Below are 19,151 nucleotides of genomic sequence, written 5' to 3'. Positions count from 1 at the left end.
AGCTAAATACATAAAGAATTAACATGGTGCCATTTTTAATTTTAGACTCTAGTCCTGTGTTCCTGCTCTTTTCTGGTTCAAAAAGCCACAAGCAACCCTAATTCCAAACAGTCTTGCTAGTGTCGTAGATGCACACCTGGACTGGCAACAGACAGTGAGCTACTTACCAACTCTCGGGGTTTTTTTTGGCATTGTCTGTGACATGCTAACTGCCCCCCCCCATCCTGTTCTGCTTCAGTGTCAGAAGGAAATGAAGCCGCAATGAGAACAAAAAGAGCTGTCACACCTTTTGTCCCCTGCCTCCTCCTTCCCTCTTCACAGTCCTCCCCACATAGAGCTACTCCACCCTAGTGGGACGCTAATGTGACATCCTCGCCTGCCTGAAGGAGGAATGATCAGCAGGGACAACAACTGCAAACAAGTGACAGCCAGAAGGCAGGAGCTTCTGTAAATTGCCTGGACTGCACAAGACCCAAGCCAGAGCAATGGCATTGTCACTGGAAGAATTCGTTCACTCCCTTGACCTCAGGACCCTTCCCAGGGTCCTAGAAGTCCAGTCAGGCATCTATTTTGAAGGTAAGCACCTTCCTATCTCTTGGCTGGCTAGAAAGTGCTTATAAGGTATGCACTCTTGGGATTTGGAGGGGAAATTTTAATAGAAAATACAGGAGTTCCGTTGAAAGAAGGGTAATTACAAAAGATAGAAAGTAGTTAACTGACAAATGGTTATAATCCAAGAGTGCTAGAGAGAAGAAACTAGATAGGACTCTGGGCTAGGTAGGGAAAAGGAATTGAATGAAGCTTTTTGAGCATTTTTGTAGGCCTTCGAACCGTCCAACATGAATGGTGAATTATTTCTGTCTCTTCTTTGAAATGGGTTATGCTCCAGGAGTGAAAAAGTTATGTTTCTAGAATATAAAAAATAAAATTTAGTGTTTTGGTTTTTTTTAAACAAAAACAACTATTAAAAGCACAGCGTTTCGAAAGAAAAACTAACCAAACTCTTAACCACTTCGCAATGTTGCTTATGCCAACGTTTCTCTCACTTTTTCTGTAGTATCCTAACTCCTCTAATTCCTTAAATAATGACATTCTTATTTGAAGGTATAGAAATTAATATCTACTAATCACAAGATGATCTTTAAGAAGCTATGTTGAAAAGCCAGAGTTCAACTAAGATTCTTGAATAATAAGTTAGTGTGTTTTGAGGTGACTTACTATGTTAATTCAGTAAAAGAATGTTAAAGCCTACAAAATATACCATAGAATCTTTAAGGAGTGAGTTTGAATACATACAAGACAAAGAGTTATTTTCTAGGAAAATATATATTTCTGGTCCCAAGAGTTGTAGAATTAGATCTAGAAGAACTACTGGAAAATTAAGTAACTGTTGGTAGGCAAATCTTTCCCATTTATAGACAAAATAATGTTTTAGTTATTTAGTATGAAATAAAAATTGACAAATGTCAGATCTAGTTCATACACACATACACATACTCACCTGCTGTCATCATCAGCTTAACATAAGGTTTTGTTTAATTCATTTGTAAATTGATTGTATGGAACCAGACCATATTTTTCCATGTATACAATGTAATGAAACGTTTCTTTGTTCTTAAGCCAGCCCCAAATCTTTTTTTTGTCTCATGGTTTGTGCTTTTGAAGCTTTGCATAAGAAGTTACAAAGATATTTTTCTTTATTATTGTATATCAACTTTACAGTTTTATATTTCTCATTTAGTTCTTAATCCACTTGGAAGACACTTTGTGATGCAGTGTAGAGGGATCCAATTTTAGATTTTTCCATATAATAAACCTAATTTCCCAGTACCATTTACTAAGCTAGTCATCCTTTCCCAGTTGATTTGTGTTGCTACTTTAAATGATATATGTGCTCACATCTGGATTAATCTGTCTCTGAAATATTTCTTCTGTTCCACCAGTCTATTTTTTCACTTGTGCCCTTATCACCCTATATATATAACAATGGTTCCAGGCTAAGTGTTAAAGTATATTTCATGTATAGACCAGTCCCTTGTTTTTACTCTTTTTTTCTAAATTGACTTAGCTATTCATAGACCTTTTAATTGTGTTTTTGAAGAAATTAATTAGTTACTTAAGAAATCCTACTAGAATTTGCATCATATTATATTGAGTTTATAGATTAACTTGAGAACAATTGACGTTTTTGTGTTGGGTCTTACAAAAGAAGATAGCTTGTCTCTCCATGTGTTCTGGCCATCTTCATTCTTTAATACTTTACTACTGTGTTATACTTTAAGAGAAAAGAATGTACAGTTTGATGAGTTTTCACAAAGTAAACACATTTATATAACCAACACTCAAGTTAAGAAATAGAAAATTACAAATATTCTAAAAGGGCAGTTTGTGCCCTTTCTCAATCATTATCCACCATCTTCCCCAAAAGTAACCATTATCCTGACTTTTGGCCATTTTTGAACTTTATGTAAGTGAAAAATTATAGTATGTATTCTTTCTTGGTTGGCATATATGTTCAACATTATCTTTGTAAAATCAATCCATGATTTTCTGTGTAGCTTATTCATTTCAGTGTGTATAATATTCTCTTGGTTAACTATACCACAATTTACTTATCCATTCTATTGTTAATGGGCATTTGGATTATTTCCAGTTTGGCGCTGTTACCAGTAATGTTGTCATGAACATTCTTGTACAAGTGTGTTCACATGTCTATGCATTTAGTTGGGTATATAAATAAGTGGAATTGCCATGTCATATGGTCTGTATATGTTCAGCCTTGATAGATCATGTAAAACAGATTTTCAGAGAAGTTACACTAATTTGCATTCCCACCAGCACTGTATGTGTGGGAGTCCCAATTAATCCACATCTTTGGCAGTACTTGATGTTATCAGTCTTCATAATTGCAGTTATTCTGGTAAGAGTATAATGGTAGCCCATGGTTTGAGTATGCATCTCCCTGGTGACTAATGAGATTGGGCACCTTTTCATATGTTTATTGGCCTTTTGGAAATGCTATTTTATTTTTTTAAGGATTTTATTTTTGTGTAATCTCCACATCTAGCGTGGGGCTCAAACTCACAAATCCGAGATGAAGAGTTGCATGCTCCACTGACTGAGCCAGGTGCCCCCAGAAATGCTATTTTATGAAGACATTGTTCATGTCTCTTGTTCATTTCTTTATTGGATTTTATAAGTTCTTATTACTGATATTATATATATGTATATATATACACACACAAAATATGTATGTTATATACACATATATGTTATATATATTATTTATATGTTTTATATATATATATACACACACACACTTATATATATATATGTATTATATAGAGGGTGCTGATCTTTGGTCAGCTACTTGTGTTGCAAATGTCCTATCTTAGTCTATAGATTGACATTTCATTTTTTAAATGGCAGCTTTTGATGAATAGAAGTTTTAAATTTTAGTGTTAGTATAGTCAGTTTATAATTATTTTCCTTTTGTGTGTTGTCAAAGATTTTCTTTACCTTAAGTTCATGAAGATATTCTCTTAGCATCTATTCCATTTGTTTACTCCCTCCTTTAGATCTGCAATCTACTAGAATTGATTTTTTTGTATATGATTTGAGGTTGAGATCAGTGTTTATTTTTTTCTTTTATAGAGCCAATTGATGCAGTGACTTTGATTGAAAAACTGCCTTTTTCCTACTGCCTTACTGCTACATGAGTCATAAACAGTGTCCATACATGGTCTCTTTCTATAGCTTCTATTTTGTCCCATTCAACTAATTGCAATGCTCACATTAATTTCACCCTGTCTTAATTAATGCAGGTTTGGAACAATACATAATTTATATTATATTATATATGATAATATGCTGCAAAAGCTGTGGTTTTCAAACTTGGATGCACATGAAACACCTGGAAATATAAAAAATACCGATGCTGGGTCTCTCCTCAAAGATAAGTATTTAATTATGTGTGAGATAAGGTATCACCATCAGGTTTTGAAAAATCTCCCTGATGATTATAATATGTAGCCAAATTTGAGAGTTATACTGTAGAATAAGTTCTTCCAATTTATTATTCTCCTTGAAATTGGGCAGTTTGAATTTTCATATACATTTTAGAATTAACTTAACTTTCACAAAAGTCTTCTTGGCATTTTTCTAGCAATGCCTTGGTTTAGAGAGAATTGGCATCATTTTAAATTAAGTCTTCTGACCCATAAACCTGGTGTAGCTATCTAGTTAATAGATCTCTTTTCATTTTATAGCTTTTTTTTGTGTGTGGAGTTCTTGTGCTTCCTTTTATTCTTAATTTGATTTTTTTCATTCTGTTATAAATAATATCTTTTGAAACCTTCATTTTCTCTGTTATGTTTGTTGAATTCTAAAAATAATATCTTTAGATTATTTTGGATTTATATACACATTTATGTATTATATGAATATTGGTGGATCTCATTTCTTCCTTCCAATTATTGTATTTTTTTCTTCAAAGAACTGACTAGTGCTTCAACTATAATACTGAATAGGAGTAGTGATAAAAAAAACCTCCCTATCACATTCACAACCACAGAGAGATTTCAGTAATTCATCTTGAAGTATGTTTGTTTTAAGTTAAATACGTTTCTAATTTTCTGATAATTTTTTAAAATCATGAGTGTATGCTTAATTTATCACATATTCTTTCTTTGACTTTTGCGATGACTATGTGTTTTTTGTATTGATTGATTTTTAAAATGTTGAATAAGCCTTTTCCCTGTGGAATAAAACCAATTTGGTCCTATAACACTAAATTTGCTTTATTTTTTTTTCTTTTAGGATTTTTGTATCTCTTTTAGAGAATGAAATTAGCTTATAATTTTTATTTCTTATAATGTCCTAGCCATGTTTTTGTGCTGAGTTATGCTGAACTTAATAGAACTTCTTGGATAGAGTCTTTTTCTAGTCTTCTAAAAATATGCAAATTTAGTGTTACTTCCCATTTAAATATTTAGTAGACTTCCAAATGAAGCAGTTCTGAGCTGGGATTTCTAATATAGAGATCTTCTAATTATGACTTCAGATTTTTAAATAGTAAGTTCTTCCTATCTATGAGCATAGTTTCTCTCTTATTAAAACAAAAACAAAACCCATCTAGATAAGGTATTAGTGTTCAATAAAATGTCTCCTAGACTAGTTCCTAGAATGCACACATATAAACATGTATTTGTATTGCTATATTGACTGATAATCATATTTCTTGTTTTCTCATTGACTATCACTGACATAGAGGAATCAAGTAAATATCAGTAGTACTGATGAACTCTCTTATTAATTCTAATAGTTTATCTTTTTTATTTCATTGGTTTTCCTAAAACTAATAGATATTGGTATCATTAGAAAGCATCAAGAGTTGCATCTCTTTCCTACTATGTTTTACAACCTTTTCCCCCCCTTACCTTTATAGTGTAGGCCAGAGCCTCCAGTACTATATAAGCAATAATGGAAATCCTTGTCTAATTACTAATCATAAAGGAAATACATCAAAAATTCTTTCTTCAAGCGTAATGTTCTAAAATTGGTATTTAATCTTCACTAAGTTAAGGAAGTTTTCATCTATTCCTTGCTTTCTAGGTATTTACACAAAAAATAGATATTGAACCCAATGAGTATTTTTTCTTCATTGATTAAGATAATAATGTACTTTAGTTTCTTTAGTCTGTTAATGTACATTACCTTTAAAGAATTTTTGAGTTGAGAGATGCTTGGGCAGCTCAGTCAGTTAAGTGTCCGACTCTTGGTTTCTACTCAAGTCATGAGCTCAGGGTCCTGGGATCAAGCCCTGCATGGGGCTGCATGCTCAGCAGGGAGTCTGCTTGAAGATTCTCTCTCTCTCTGCCCCCCTCCCACTTGTACGCCCATTCAGGAGCATACGCTATCTCTCTCTCTAAAAAGTAAGATAAATCTGAAGCTCCTGGGTGGCTCAGCGGGTTAAGCATCTGCTTTTGGCTCGGGTCATGATTTCAGGGTCCTGGGATTGAGCTCTGCCCCACAGTGGGCTCTGCTCAGTGGGGAGCCTGCTTCTCCCTCTCCCTCCACCTGCCACTCTGCCTGCTTATGCATGTGCTCTCTCTCTGTCAAATAAATACATATAATCTAAAAATAAATAAATAAAATAAATCTTTAAAAAAAAAAGAATTTTTGGGATGCCTGGGTGGCTCAGTTGGTTAAGCATCTGCCTTTGGCTCAGGTCATGATCCCGGTGTCCTGAAATTGAGTTCCCCATCAGGCTTCTATCTCAGCCGGGAGCCTGCTTCTCCTTCTGCCCCTCCCTGCACTCATGCTCTTTCTCTCTCTCTCTCTAACAAATAAATAAATAAAATCTTCAAAAAAAATTTTTTTTTGAGTTGAAGAATCCTTTCATATTATATATACATTTTTAAATACAATTGTAGAAGTTTGATAGTTAAGATTTTTGCATTTAATTATATTTGAAATGAGCCAATAAGTTCATCTGTTTTCAGTTCAAGGCAACACTAGCTTCCTAAAATTAGCTATAGAGATTTTTGTTGTTTTCTATTTTCTGGGTAATTTAAAAAAAAAAAGCTTTTGAATTTTTCCTTAAAATTTGGTAGAATTCTCCTATAAGAACTATTGACCGATGACAATTTTTGGAGGAAAAGCAGAATTTGGTTTTGTTAATATGCCCTCTTCTTTTGCTTCTTTCATTGATTTCTGACATGATTTTCATAATTTTCTTTCGTTTCTTTTTGCTCCCTTGCTTATTCTCTAATCTCCTAGGTTGAATTTTAAAGACATTTCATGATTCTCTTGATTATAGTTTAAAACTGTAATTTTTCCTCTAAGTACTTCTTTAAATATTTCTTGTGAATTTTGTCAGGAAGTATTTTCTCTATTATGTAGTTCACGGTTTATTCCAATGACTGTTCTATTCATTTACTCATAATATGGGATTTCTTTGGCTATTTAGCTACTCTTAGCTTTTCTTTTGCTTTTAATTAATAATTTTGTTGTATGTTGTTAGAAAACAATAGCCTGTATTATATTGTTTCTTTGAAGTTGATTAAGGCTTCCATTACTTTATGGTATGAATCACATCCTACTTTGGAAGTAGTGCTCAAAGAAAGCATATGTTTTGTTGTTTGGTATAGCATTTCTCCATATATACCAAGTAGGTTTGAGTTTTTAATTGTTTTGTTTGGATCTTGCTCTCACTGCGTATTTTTCACCTGCTTTATCTATCATTTTCTGAAAGGATTATATAAAATAAATCCTTTTGTTGTTCATTTATCTAGTTCGTTCCTCATTTCTGTCTTTTATTTTTAAAGTTGAGTTGTTGCATGTGCTTATGTTAATGAGGGTTTATATCTTCTTACTCTATTTTTATCATTCTTTTTCCTATATGATTTTTTTATTAAGTTCTATTTTGTTTTGTTAGGTAATAATATTACTTCTCCAGTTTTCTTTTGGAATATCTTTTTCTAAGCATATACTTTCAATATTTTGGTGTCTCTTCTTTTTAGTGCAAGGAAACATATTCTTTATCTTCTTTTTGCTTCTTCTAATAGCATAGAAAGTGGAACCATGTTTTGCCCATCCTATGGTTATGACTCTATGACAGGAGATTTTGGGGGAAGGGAAGTTTGAGGGAACTTGAGAAAGGCTGACATGAAGTTCTGTGGTACTGGTTTGAATGCTCCCGACTTAACCACAGTAATAATAGGCAGGATGATACTCTAATAACATGTTGCTTATATTAAATTGCCTATTGATTTGAAGCATAAAACTGGGTTAAAAACTCAAGACTCTGTCTCCTGGTTGTTACAAATGAGAGATGATTTCATAGTCAACAACGTTCGACATTTGCTTTGTCCCTCTCTCAAGAAAAATAAGCTTCATCATAACCCTGAAGATTGATATGGAGATTAATTGGGCTATTGTATGTAAAATATTTAGCAAAAAATGACTGGCCCATAGAAATCTTACAGGAAATCTTAACTATTATTATGATTACCATAATGTTGGTATATAATGAGGAAAACTGGTCAACAATTTCTAAAAAGTAAAGTAAAATTAATTTGAATTCCACTGCTCTTACACGTACCACATAAATTAAATATTGGGAAAAAACATTAGAAGTTAAAACATTAACAGTAAAAACACTCAGAGAAACCATAGAAGAATGTATTAAACTAAGGATTTAAAAAATGAAAAGTTTGACTTGTGAAATAGGAAACTTCCTTATTAAAAAAATACATAAATATGTATAAAAATCATTAAATAACAATAAACAAAAATGAATAAAAATTTTAAAATGGAAAAATATGTAAAAGGCAATTCACATGCCAGAAATCATATAAAAATGTTTCAAACTTATTAACCATAAAGTGCAAATAAGTAATAAATCATTCTCAATCACCTCTTAGATCACAGATATTAAAACGATTCACAAAATTTGTAGGCATGAATATACAGAAATGAGAGGAGGCATGATCAGTGGGCATGTAAACCATTATAGACTTTCTAGGAATCAATTGAGCAATATGTGTCAACATATAACACGTACAAACATCTGACTTCTGGAAATTAACTTAAAATATAATTACAAAAAGCAAGAATAATGATTCTACTACAATGATCATAACAGCATGTTTTACAGAGAAACATCAAGTGAGACTCAGCATGAAATAGCATACATAAGTTATAATGATATTGATCAGGCATTGTTCAACATGCTAGAATTACAGTGGGGGAAAAACACAAAGCCCCTATCCTATTGGAGCCTATATTCCAGCGAATGGGACAAATGACAAACAAATGATTGATTTAAAATATTTACGAGTGCTGTGAAAAACTAAGTAGATAGAAAGTAAACTGAGGCAGACAGAGGGATGAATTTTTGATAGGATGATTAAGGCAGGTATCTCTGATGAAATGAAATTTGAGCGGGGGCCAGAATAAACTGAAGAAATAAGCCCTTGCACATATCTGGAAGAACATTCCTGCAAAGGACAGAGCAAGTGGAAACCACATAACGGCTTTCTTCATCTAATTGGGCAACTCGGAGCAAGCCAGTGAGAAAGAAGCAGAACAGCTGAGGATGATGTGAGATGAGGCTTAGGACGTGGGGAGACATAGATTTTGTAGGCCTTGAAGGCTCTAGCTGTACATAATCTACTGCTGGGTGGGGAAGCTGGTAGGGGGCCTGTAACATAAGGTGATCAGGAAAAGCCACTCTAAAGAACTGATTTAGGAGCAGAGGCCTGAGTGTTAAGAAGCAATTAGCCAAAAAAAGATCTAGGAGTTGAGTGTTCCAGACAGAGTGAAAAGCTAGTGTAGGGGCGCCTGGGTGGCACAGCGGTTAAGCGTCTGCCTTCGGCTCAGGGCGTGATCCCAGCATTGTGGGATCGAGCCCCGCATCAGGCTCCTCTGCTATGAGCCTGCTTCTTCCTCTCCCACTCCCCCTGCTTGTGTTCCCTCTCTCACTGGCTGTCTCTATCTCTGTCAAATAAATAAATAAAATCTTAAAAAAAAAAAAAAAAAGAAAAGCTAGTGTAAACATCTGGAGACCAAAAAGCTTAGTCTGAGGAAGAGAAAAATATTCCTGTCACCTCGAACATATAGAAGAAAGCAGAAAGGAAAGTCACAAGAGAAGATAGATGTTTGTGCATTCGACAGAGTGCTTGTGGAGACCAGGGCAAGAGAGCTTCAGTGGAGAATGCAAAAGTTCTGTATTGGTCATGTGACATATAAATATCTGTTATTTATCCAAGTAGAAATTTCAAGTAGACAATTGAAAAGCCAGTTTTGGCCACAGAGTGAGCTCATGGCTGGAATGCCCCCACCTGCGACTTAATTGATCAGGACTTTATTTGATCACAAACTTCATCAGTTAAAAAAACTGAGCATGTACCCTTATTATATGTATTTCTTTATTGATATTTGTGATCATTCTAAAACATACACAGTAATAAAAATTGTAAGAGAATAAAGTAAAGATAAAATTAACAATATGCACTATATATGATATATACTTAGAACAGATTTTCATTAATGTTGGTGGCTGTCAATCTATATGTGAAATAATCTTCATAAATCTGATTTTGGCAGTTTCTTTAGACAGCAATTGTATGCAGCTGATGACAAGTTTGTACTAGGAATAGATGTGTCACTCTGCCATTTTCTTCTTGATAGGCTCTGCAGTCTTCAATTCTCAAGTGTCTTTGTGAGCATCTTGCAAAGTCATTGTCTCTTTTGTGAAAGTTAGTATAGTTAAAATTAGATTATAACAATTCTTAAATCACCTTGATGCATATAAAATCCATCATATGGAAGTAGTGCAAGTAAATGAATGATTAGGACAATTATTATTTTTACTTTAGTTCCAGTGTAGTTAACATACAATGTTACATTAGTTTCAGAGTACAATATAGTGATTCAGCAGTTTCATGTATTACTCAGTGCCCATCAAGATAAGTGTACTCTTAATCCCTATCAGCTATTTCACCCAGTCCCCCACCCACCTCCCGTCTGATAACCATCAGTTTGTTCTTTAGAGTTAAGAGTCTGTTTTTGGGTTTCTCTCTCTCCACCCGCCCCCCCCCCTTGTTCATTTGTTTAGTTTCTTAAATTCCACATAAGTGAACTCATATGGTATTTGTCTTTCTCTGACTGGCTTATTTTACTCTCTAGATCCATCCATGTTGTTGCAAATGGCAAGAGTTCATCCTTGAAATCTGAATAGTATTCCATTGTACATATACCACATCTTCTTTATACCACATTCACCTATTGATGGACACTTGGGCTGCTTCCATATCTTCGTCATTGTAAATAATGCTGCCATAAACATAGGTGTGCATATATAACCCTTCGAATTAGTGTTTTTGTATTCTTTGGGTTAATACCCAGTAGTGCAATTACTGGATCATAGGGTAGTTCTATTTTTAACATTTTGAGGAACTTCCATACTGTTTTCCACAGTGGCTGCACCAGTTTGCATTCCCGCGAACAGTGCACAAAGATTCCTTTTTCTTGATTAGGACAATTCTTTTAACTCTGATTTTTTGGAATTCTCAATCTTACTTAGTATAAAGTAGGCTATATATGTCATGTGACCATTTGATGTAGGAGTAAACTAGGATTTTTTAATAGTAAATATTAGTAAAGTTAAAAATTAAATATTAGAGGGGTGTCTGCCTGGCTCAGTCAGAAAAGCGTGTAGCTCTTGATCTCGGGTGTGTGAGTTTGAGCCCCACATTGGATGCAGAGATTACTTAAATAAATAAAACTTAAAAAAAAATAAAGTTAAATATTAGAAAACATTTATATGAACGACTAGTATAGCTTAATTTTCTTATTTGTTTTATGTAGAAATGAACATGAATTGAAGCTCATATTTTCTTCTCTTACCTCACATCTTTAATACTCTATGGAGTATGTAGCCTCCTTTAGGAGATAACATAATTGCCATCACAAATCCCAGATTAAAGCACTGGGTAAATTAGTTCATGAATAATTATAATTGTAGATTACTTGACTTGTGTCATTCTATCATGTTCAATTCTTTGAAAGAATAGTTTATCACCAAGGAACAAATTTGAAGAATAAAAAAAAATTGGTGTTCATTTATTCCAATTTTCCCTTTGGAGTACATCACAGGATTGCAATTCCTGACTTTTGTAGCCATAGGCCTTGCATTGGCCAATGGAATGAGAGCAGAAGTAATGTGTATCATTTGGAGGGAGATGCTTTACAAACCAGTTCATAATTTTACATATTTCATTGTGGTAGACCATGACACAATGGAGCCTTTGACATTTTGGATCCCTAAATGACTACAATTATTAGGTAGCTTGCCCTCATCCATGTAGTGGACATGTAGTGGAATAAGAAATATGCCTTTATTGTTTAAATCTCTAAGACTTTGAGATTATTTGTTATATGAGCATAACCTTAGCTTTCCTGATTGATACAGGTTATATTTATTATGATTGGAACTGTACTTCTTATCAATTTAAAAAATTACACATCAGACATACACTGGAAGAGAGCTCGTAATGCCAGGAAAGTTACTTGGTAATAATGCTACTGCATGTTCATGGGAAAGTGAGTTCACCACTCTGTGGTCAGCAAACATTATCTGTTGCTTCTTTAACTACTTTCCATATTGCTAATATTACCGTTTATCACTATTTGGTTCATGTATGTAACCATTTTGACTTGAAAATTTGGCAAAAAAGAAAGTCTGTTTGGGGGCGCCTGGGTGGTGCAATTGTTAAGCGTCTGCCTTCGGTTCAGGGCGTGATCCCGGCGTTACGGGATCGAGCCCCACATCAGGCTTCTCTGCTAGGAGGCTGCTTCTTCCTCTCCCACTCCCCCTGCTTGTGTTCCCTCTCTCGCTGGCTGTCTCTCTCTGTTAAATAAATAAAATCTTTAAAAAAAAAAAAAAAGAAAGTCTGTTTGCATTATGATCATATTCAGTGAACTAGATATTGAGACAATTTCTTTTTTCTGCTTTATAGAAATAGTTCACACACATGACTGGCAAATTGGAAAATGCAGAAACACAAACTTATCAATAAATTCATCAAACAGAAATACTATTAATATTTTGATGTATTCACTTATAATTTTTATGAAATTCTGAGTTAACTTTTAAAAAGAGGAAAATTGATGCCAAAATTCCTTTCCCCATGTTTTGTTTTTTTCCCCACAAGCTCCTTGGTTCAGGCCACCATAATTTATTGCCAGGATTATCAAAATATACGCTGAATTGGTCTCCCTGCTTCAACTCATTCATACCTAAAATTTATTCTCAACATAGCATCCAGAGTCACACTTTTTGAAACTGTATATCTGATTATACCACTCCTGTTAAAAATCTTCCAGTCGCTTTCCATTTATTTTTAAATAAAAACTTCACAATGGGTAGTAAGGCCCTATATTTTTTTCTCCTTGCTCCCATTAGTTATATGAATTCCTTGTTTACCAGTCTCCTTCCAGCCATGCCAGCCTCTGCAGTGTTCCCCAAACTTGGGGATGTGCTCCTGACTTAAAGCTTTGCTCATGCTCTTCCCTTGGCCTGGCAAGCTCTTCTACCAGATGTCACCTTGGCTAATTCCTTTATCTATGAGGGTTACCCTGAGCACACTATTTGATACTGCAAATTCTCCACCTTCCTCCCTATATTCCCTGTCCTTCATTTTGTTTGTAGCAAAGCACCTATTCTTTTCTTACAACCCATGTAAGTTATTTGTTGTTTATTTTTCTGTCTTTTCCCACAAGATTTTTCTTACGGTTTAATTGAGGTATAATTTTCTAAACTATAAATTTAATCCATTGTAAGTGTACAATTAAATGATTTTTAGTAAAATTTATAGAGTTGTGCAACCATCGATTGTAGACTATTTCCATCTCCTCAAAGAAGTTTCTTGGACTCTTTGCCAATAATGGTCACTTGCATTTCCAGCCCCAGGCAATCACTGATCTGCTTTCTGTCTCTAAATTTGCCTTTCCTTAACATTTCATATAAAATATATAGTCTTTTGCATTTAGCTCTTTTTACTTAGCTTAATGTTGCATTTAGCTCTTTTTACTTAGCTTAATGTTGTAGCATGCATAGGTATTTTGTTCCTTGTTACTGCTAAATACTATTTTATTGTACGGATATACCACTTTGTTTATCTAACACCCAGTTAAAGGACACTTGTTTTATTCCCTTTTGGAGATAGTATAAATAATGTATCATTTTACATTTCAATACAATACATTTACAGTGTTTTAGGATTTCAGTTTCTCCAAATCCTTACCAAAGCTTGGTATTATCTTTTATATTTTGCTCAATAGTATCTCATTGTAGTTTTAATTTGAATTTTCCAATGACAAGTGGTGTTGAACAGTTTTTTTCCCGTGCTTAATAGCAATTTGTCCTTTTTTAAATGAAATATCTCTTCAAATTGTTTGCCATCTTTGTTTGTCTTCTTGTTATTGAGTTATTTCTGTATGCAAAATTATTTTTTATATAAATTTTGCATAAAAATTAATTCTGTATTCTGGGTATACAATTGCAAATATTTTCTTCCTTTCTGTGGCTTGTCTTCTCATTTTCTTAATGTTATCTTTTGAAACAAAAAGATTTTAAATTTTGATGAAGTCTAATTTGTCAATTTTTTTTTCTTTAGGGCTCATGCTTTTATTCTCATGTTACTAACCCAAGATCACAAAAGCTTCTTCCTATGCTTTGTGTTGAGGGAGTTCCCCAGATGACCCCCTGTTTTGATGATTTTTTTTTTTTAGAAATACAGAACTCAGTAAAGCTGTTATACTCAGAGTTATGGTATATTGCAGGGAAGGGATACAGATTAAAGTCTGCAAAGGAAAAAGGAATAATATAAGGCAGAGTTCATGAGAAAACAGGCACAAGCTGCCAGTTGTCCTTTCCTAGTGGAGATATATGGAAAGTACTTAATTCTCTTAGCACTAATGTGTCACAACACGAAGTATTTCCAATTTAGGGAAGTTCATCTGTGCCTTCATGTCCAGGGTTTTTATTGGAGCAGTCACGTAGGCATGGAGTATTTTGTAACAGACCCTAGCTACTGAGTCTCTAGCCTCTCCAGTGGTCAAGTGATACAGAATGATCCAGGACCCATGTGAGTAAAAACAGGCATTCATCATAAATCACAGTGTTATCATATACTATCTGGTGTAGTCCAAGAACCCAGATATACAGAAATATTATTTTCTGGCAGGATATTCCAAGGGCTTAGATTTTATCTCTTAGAAGCTTGTCGAAGGGCTAGTCCCTTCTTTGGCATCTGCAGGGCTTGATCATTTCAGCCCTTTACTGCATAGTTTTCTTTTAGAAGAGTTTTATCTCTTTGCATCTAAGATCCAGTTGAGTTAGCCAGAATTTTCTAAAGCCTTAAGTTCAAGTAATGGAAAAACTAACCAAATTTCTACACAGGAACAACTCAGGTAAAAAAGGCTCTCTCTAGTTGAGAGAGGGAAAAGAGTTATTCAAACAGATATCTGGGTGAATGACTTTCCAGGCTGAGGGAACATCTTCAGCAAAGTGTTATAGCAATGATGTATTTGCATATTTCAGAAAAAGTGAGAAACCAGCGAGACTGGAAGGAAGGGGAGAGTGATCAGAAATCATGTCAGAGAGGAAATCGTGCAGAACCATATAAGGGCCTTTTGGACATTGCAATTTACTCTTGAAAGAATTGGGAACGTGGAGATACCAGTCTAAATTAGAAAAACAACTAAAACAATGCTAGAATTCTCCTCTTCACAATTAATTTAGACACCATCACTCATTTTTTCCCACTGTTTATCAAGAAGGACAATGCTAATGAAACCACACATTTGCAGAAGTCAGCATAGTTTTGCTTCAATGAGTCCATAAATATAGTGCTCAAAAGTGTTTCTTATGGCAAATTTTAAATACTATGAAGATGTTTCTCCCCTTTTGGGAGATAAAAATTTTAAGTACTGTATTTTGAATATATTAAATATTATATTTCTTTCTCCTTCCCAAATGTGTTAAATCATGGAAATTGTTTCTTAAAATTACATATCTATCTCCCTTCATTTCTTCGTCTGTTCTTTCTTCCTTTCTTCCTTCTATAAGTAAAGTATGGTTCTTTTCCTTAAGAACTCCATAGGTCAGGGGCGCCTGGGTGGCACAGCGGTTAAGCGTCTGCCTTCAGCTCCGGGCGTGATCCCGGCGTTATGGGATCGAGTCCCACATCAGGCTCCTCCACTATGAGCCTGCTTCTTCCTCTCCCACTCCCTCTGCTTGTGTTCCCTCTCTCGCTGGCTGTCTCTGTCAAATAAATAAATAAAATATTTTAAATAAAAAAAAAAAAAAGAACTCCATAGGTCAGTAAAAGGAGATTGATTTTTTAAAATCGGTATTTATGAAACAACGCAAAAGGTGCTCTATGAGACAAGTACTGTTTTGAGAACACTGGGGAGAGCACAACTTTCCACCCAAGAAGTCAGAGAAAGCTCGATAAGAGGTGGTGGTATTTTTTGCTCGGCCCTGCAGCCTATATGGAAGATGAGCAGGTAAATAAGAAGTTCTCAGAATGAGAGAAAAGAAAAGTACTTAGAATGTTATACAAGTTTAAACATTCAAAATATGGTCCAAGAATAGCTCAGGGAATAGTAGGTAATCAGGTAATTTGTGGATGTATTTTGAATGGCTTCTGAACTGTAATAAGGATATTGAATTTATTCTGTAATCAATAGGAATCTATAAAAAGATGTTCCTTTATAGTGTGTTTTTCTGATTTAAAAAAAGTCAGAAAGGCAACCCCCCCCCAAACCTCACATCCATGCTAGTTTGTCTAGATGTGAGACAAACACCAAAAGTTAAAAGCAGCTATAGATATATGGACTAGATAGAATCCATGGCCTTTTTGGGTAAAATCTTCTGAACTTGAAAGTATATGAGAAGTACTGAGCAAGTGGGAGGAGTTGATGACAGACCTGAGGTTCCTGGACTGAGTAAATGTAGTAGATGATTAAAAATTATTACTTTAAAGAGTTATTACAAGAGCAGCAGTGGTTTTGGAGGTGGAGGCATGATTCAGTTATAGTCCAGTGAGTTTAAAGCTCGTACAGAAAATTCGGATGCAAATGAACATTGGACCATCAAAAACGTATGTCTGACTTAAAGGGAGTAGTAGACTTGTCAGGTTTATCATTACAAATTTGTAAGTGGATGAAAGAAGACTTGTTTTTTTCAGGGATTGTCCTATAGTTCATACGTCAGGTCCAAAGGAATATGTGGGTCTCAGTGAACACCAGCATTGGAGGTGTGGAAAGAGGAGGAGCCTGTCGAGCCAAACAACAACAAAAACCCCCAAACCCTCAAATCTTCCTGGAGAAACAGGAAAAAGTAAGGTAGTTCATTGATGAAAAAAAATGACATAAAACACTAGATTAAAAGAGTGTCAGGGATAAATGTTTGCTTTCAGCATGTGGTTTATGGTAGGTTATTAATAATTGTAGCCCTATATACTGAAGGCTTATTATGGGCCAGATACTGTGCTATGCCCTTTGTATATAGATTTGGGTGTGTAATTGTATATAATTCATATATAAATATATTTTATATATGTGTATGTCTATACATAAATATATCTAACACAACATAGATAAATAAATGAACCTTTATATATGCTCATCTGTACACAAATTTAGTGTTCATCTGTATAAATGTACACATATAATCCTATTCAAATGATTTAATTCATTATATTTACAAAGACATTTAATCCCTGGAGGTATTTTGTGAGATCAGTATTATTATTTCCATTTTCAAGGTCACCTATTTGCCATATCACCTACCTCTCGCCCAAGGATAAAACTTAAGAGTTTTTTCTTGCTCTGCCCATCTGAAGAGTTTATGAAATTCTGTAGTAAATCCTATCATTATAGATCACTCATGTTTTTAATAACTTATTACTGATTAATGACTGTGATTGTAATTTGGTAAGTATGACATTAAATAATTAACTCTAAAAATGGTTGAATACGTACACTGAATAATGATACTTACTGAATTGTGCATTATATGAACATGACTTTTATGGATTTGATGCATATATGAGAGTTCACATGGCAAAAAATTACACCTGTCTTAATGCCAACATAATTATTTTATGGCTAATTGAACTTAATTTTCTTCAGGCTTACTCAGCTGAGGACATAGTAGTAAAATCAGGGCAAATTTGAAAATTATAGCATTGCCTTCAACTTGCATTTATTCATATTTCATAGGCTTTACGTATTCAGACAAGAAAAACCTTTTTTTCTCTTTTTATTTTTATTTTATTTTTTTTCTCTTTTTAATATGTATTCACAACATTGATAGTGGTTCATGTGGACTTAAGAGGAATGGAATGATGTAAAAATCTAATGAAATATGGCCTGCCACATTTATAAAAAAGAATTTTAGCTAAATGAAAACAGAATACCAGTATTTATCTACATGAACTTATACTTATTTATATATTTATTTATTTGTATATTTTAAAAAGATTTATTTGTTTATTTTAGAGAGAGAGCGCGCACGTGCACGCCAGAGCAAGGGGAGGGGCTGGGGGAAAGAGAGAGTGAAAGAATTTCAAGCAAACTCCCCGCTGACCAGGAGCCCAATGTGGGGGTCAATCTCATGATCTCATGACCCTAAGACCATAACCTGAGCTGAAACTGAGTCGGACGCTTAACAGACTGAGCCACCTGGGCATCCCAGTATATTTATAAATATTTATTAAAGACAAGAATTGTATTTTTAAAGTAGGATTTTTCTGCATGTTTGTAACATGTTCTGTTGAGCTTCACAGTTATGAAACTGCTGTTGAGATTTAGGACAGCCTAAGTTCACAGATGTTGAAAATTGAAAACTTTTTATATCTGAGCTTTTTTTTTAAGATTTTATTTATTTGAGAGAGAGAGACAGACGTAGTGAGACAGAGCATTAGTGGGGAGGAGAGGGAGAAGCAGGCTCCCTGCTGAGCAGAGAGCCTGACATGGGGCTCAATCCCAGGACCCTGGGATCATGACCTGAGCTAAAGGCAGCAGCTTAACCAACCTGAGCCACTCAGGAGCCCCTATATCTGAGCTTTAAAATAAAGTAAATCTTGTTATATCTCCAAATTTAAAATTGATAATTTATTAAATAAATAGAAATTTTCTCTGTTTCTGCCAGCAGCATATGGTTAGACACTAAAATGACTATCAGAATAGAATTCAGAAAACTTAAATATTCTATTTCATTTAAAAATATATATTGAAATTATATTGATAATATGCAAAAATTACATTTGTAGCTACATTCTTTTAGGGTATAATATTGTTTGAAATTATGTTCAGTTTTCTTTTTTCTATGAAAACTTTGGAACCGTGTTTTGTTATCTCAGACTTGACACTTCAGTTGCTGTATAATTTGGCTCCTAGAATGCCTTCAGGCCAGGCACAATGGATCAATGAGAAGTTACCCTTTCAGTGTAAATTAAGCATTACATTTAAAAAATAAGAATCAAAATATTTGAAGTTTAAAAATGTAAAAGAATTTTTAAAGTTCAGTGCTTTTTTGTGTGCTTGAATGGAATACTTTTTTCCCCCAAATTTAG

The 19,151-nt window shown here is 34.2% G+C and overlaps 1 protein-coding gene across 3 annotated transcripts in view; it reads left to right on the top strand.

The window, feature by feature from the left end:
* The first annotated feature begins 359 nt into the window (after positions 1–359).
* THEMIS (thymocyte selection associated) overlaps positions 360–19,151 on the top strand; it is a 179,674-nt gene continuing 160,882 nt past the window's right edge. For 2 of the 3 annotated variants that reach the window (XM_087865475.1, XM_087865474.1), the window contains exon 1: positions 360–576. In XM_087865475.1, coding sequence (XP_087721601.1) covers positions 486–576 — 91 coding nt within the window. In that variant the 5' untranslated portion in view covers positions 360–485. Of the gene's footprint in view, positions 577–16,750; positions 16,913–19,151 lie in introns of those variants that run through there. The other variant, XM_087865476.1, reaches the window with a different exon arrangement.

The sequence above is a fragment of the Ursus americanus genome, chromosome 11, assembly GCF_024610735.1.
Source record: "Ursus americanus isolate L20-20 chromosome 11, mUrsAme1.1.p, whole genome shotgun sequence".
NCBI classification, from domain to species: domain Eukaryota; kingdom Metazoa; phylum Chordata; class Mammalia; order Carnivora; family Ursidae; genus Ursus; species Ursus americanus.
This window is presented reverse-complemented; position numbering and strand designations above follow the sequence as displayed.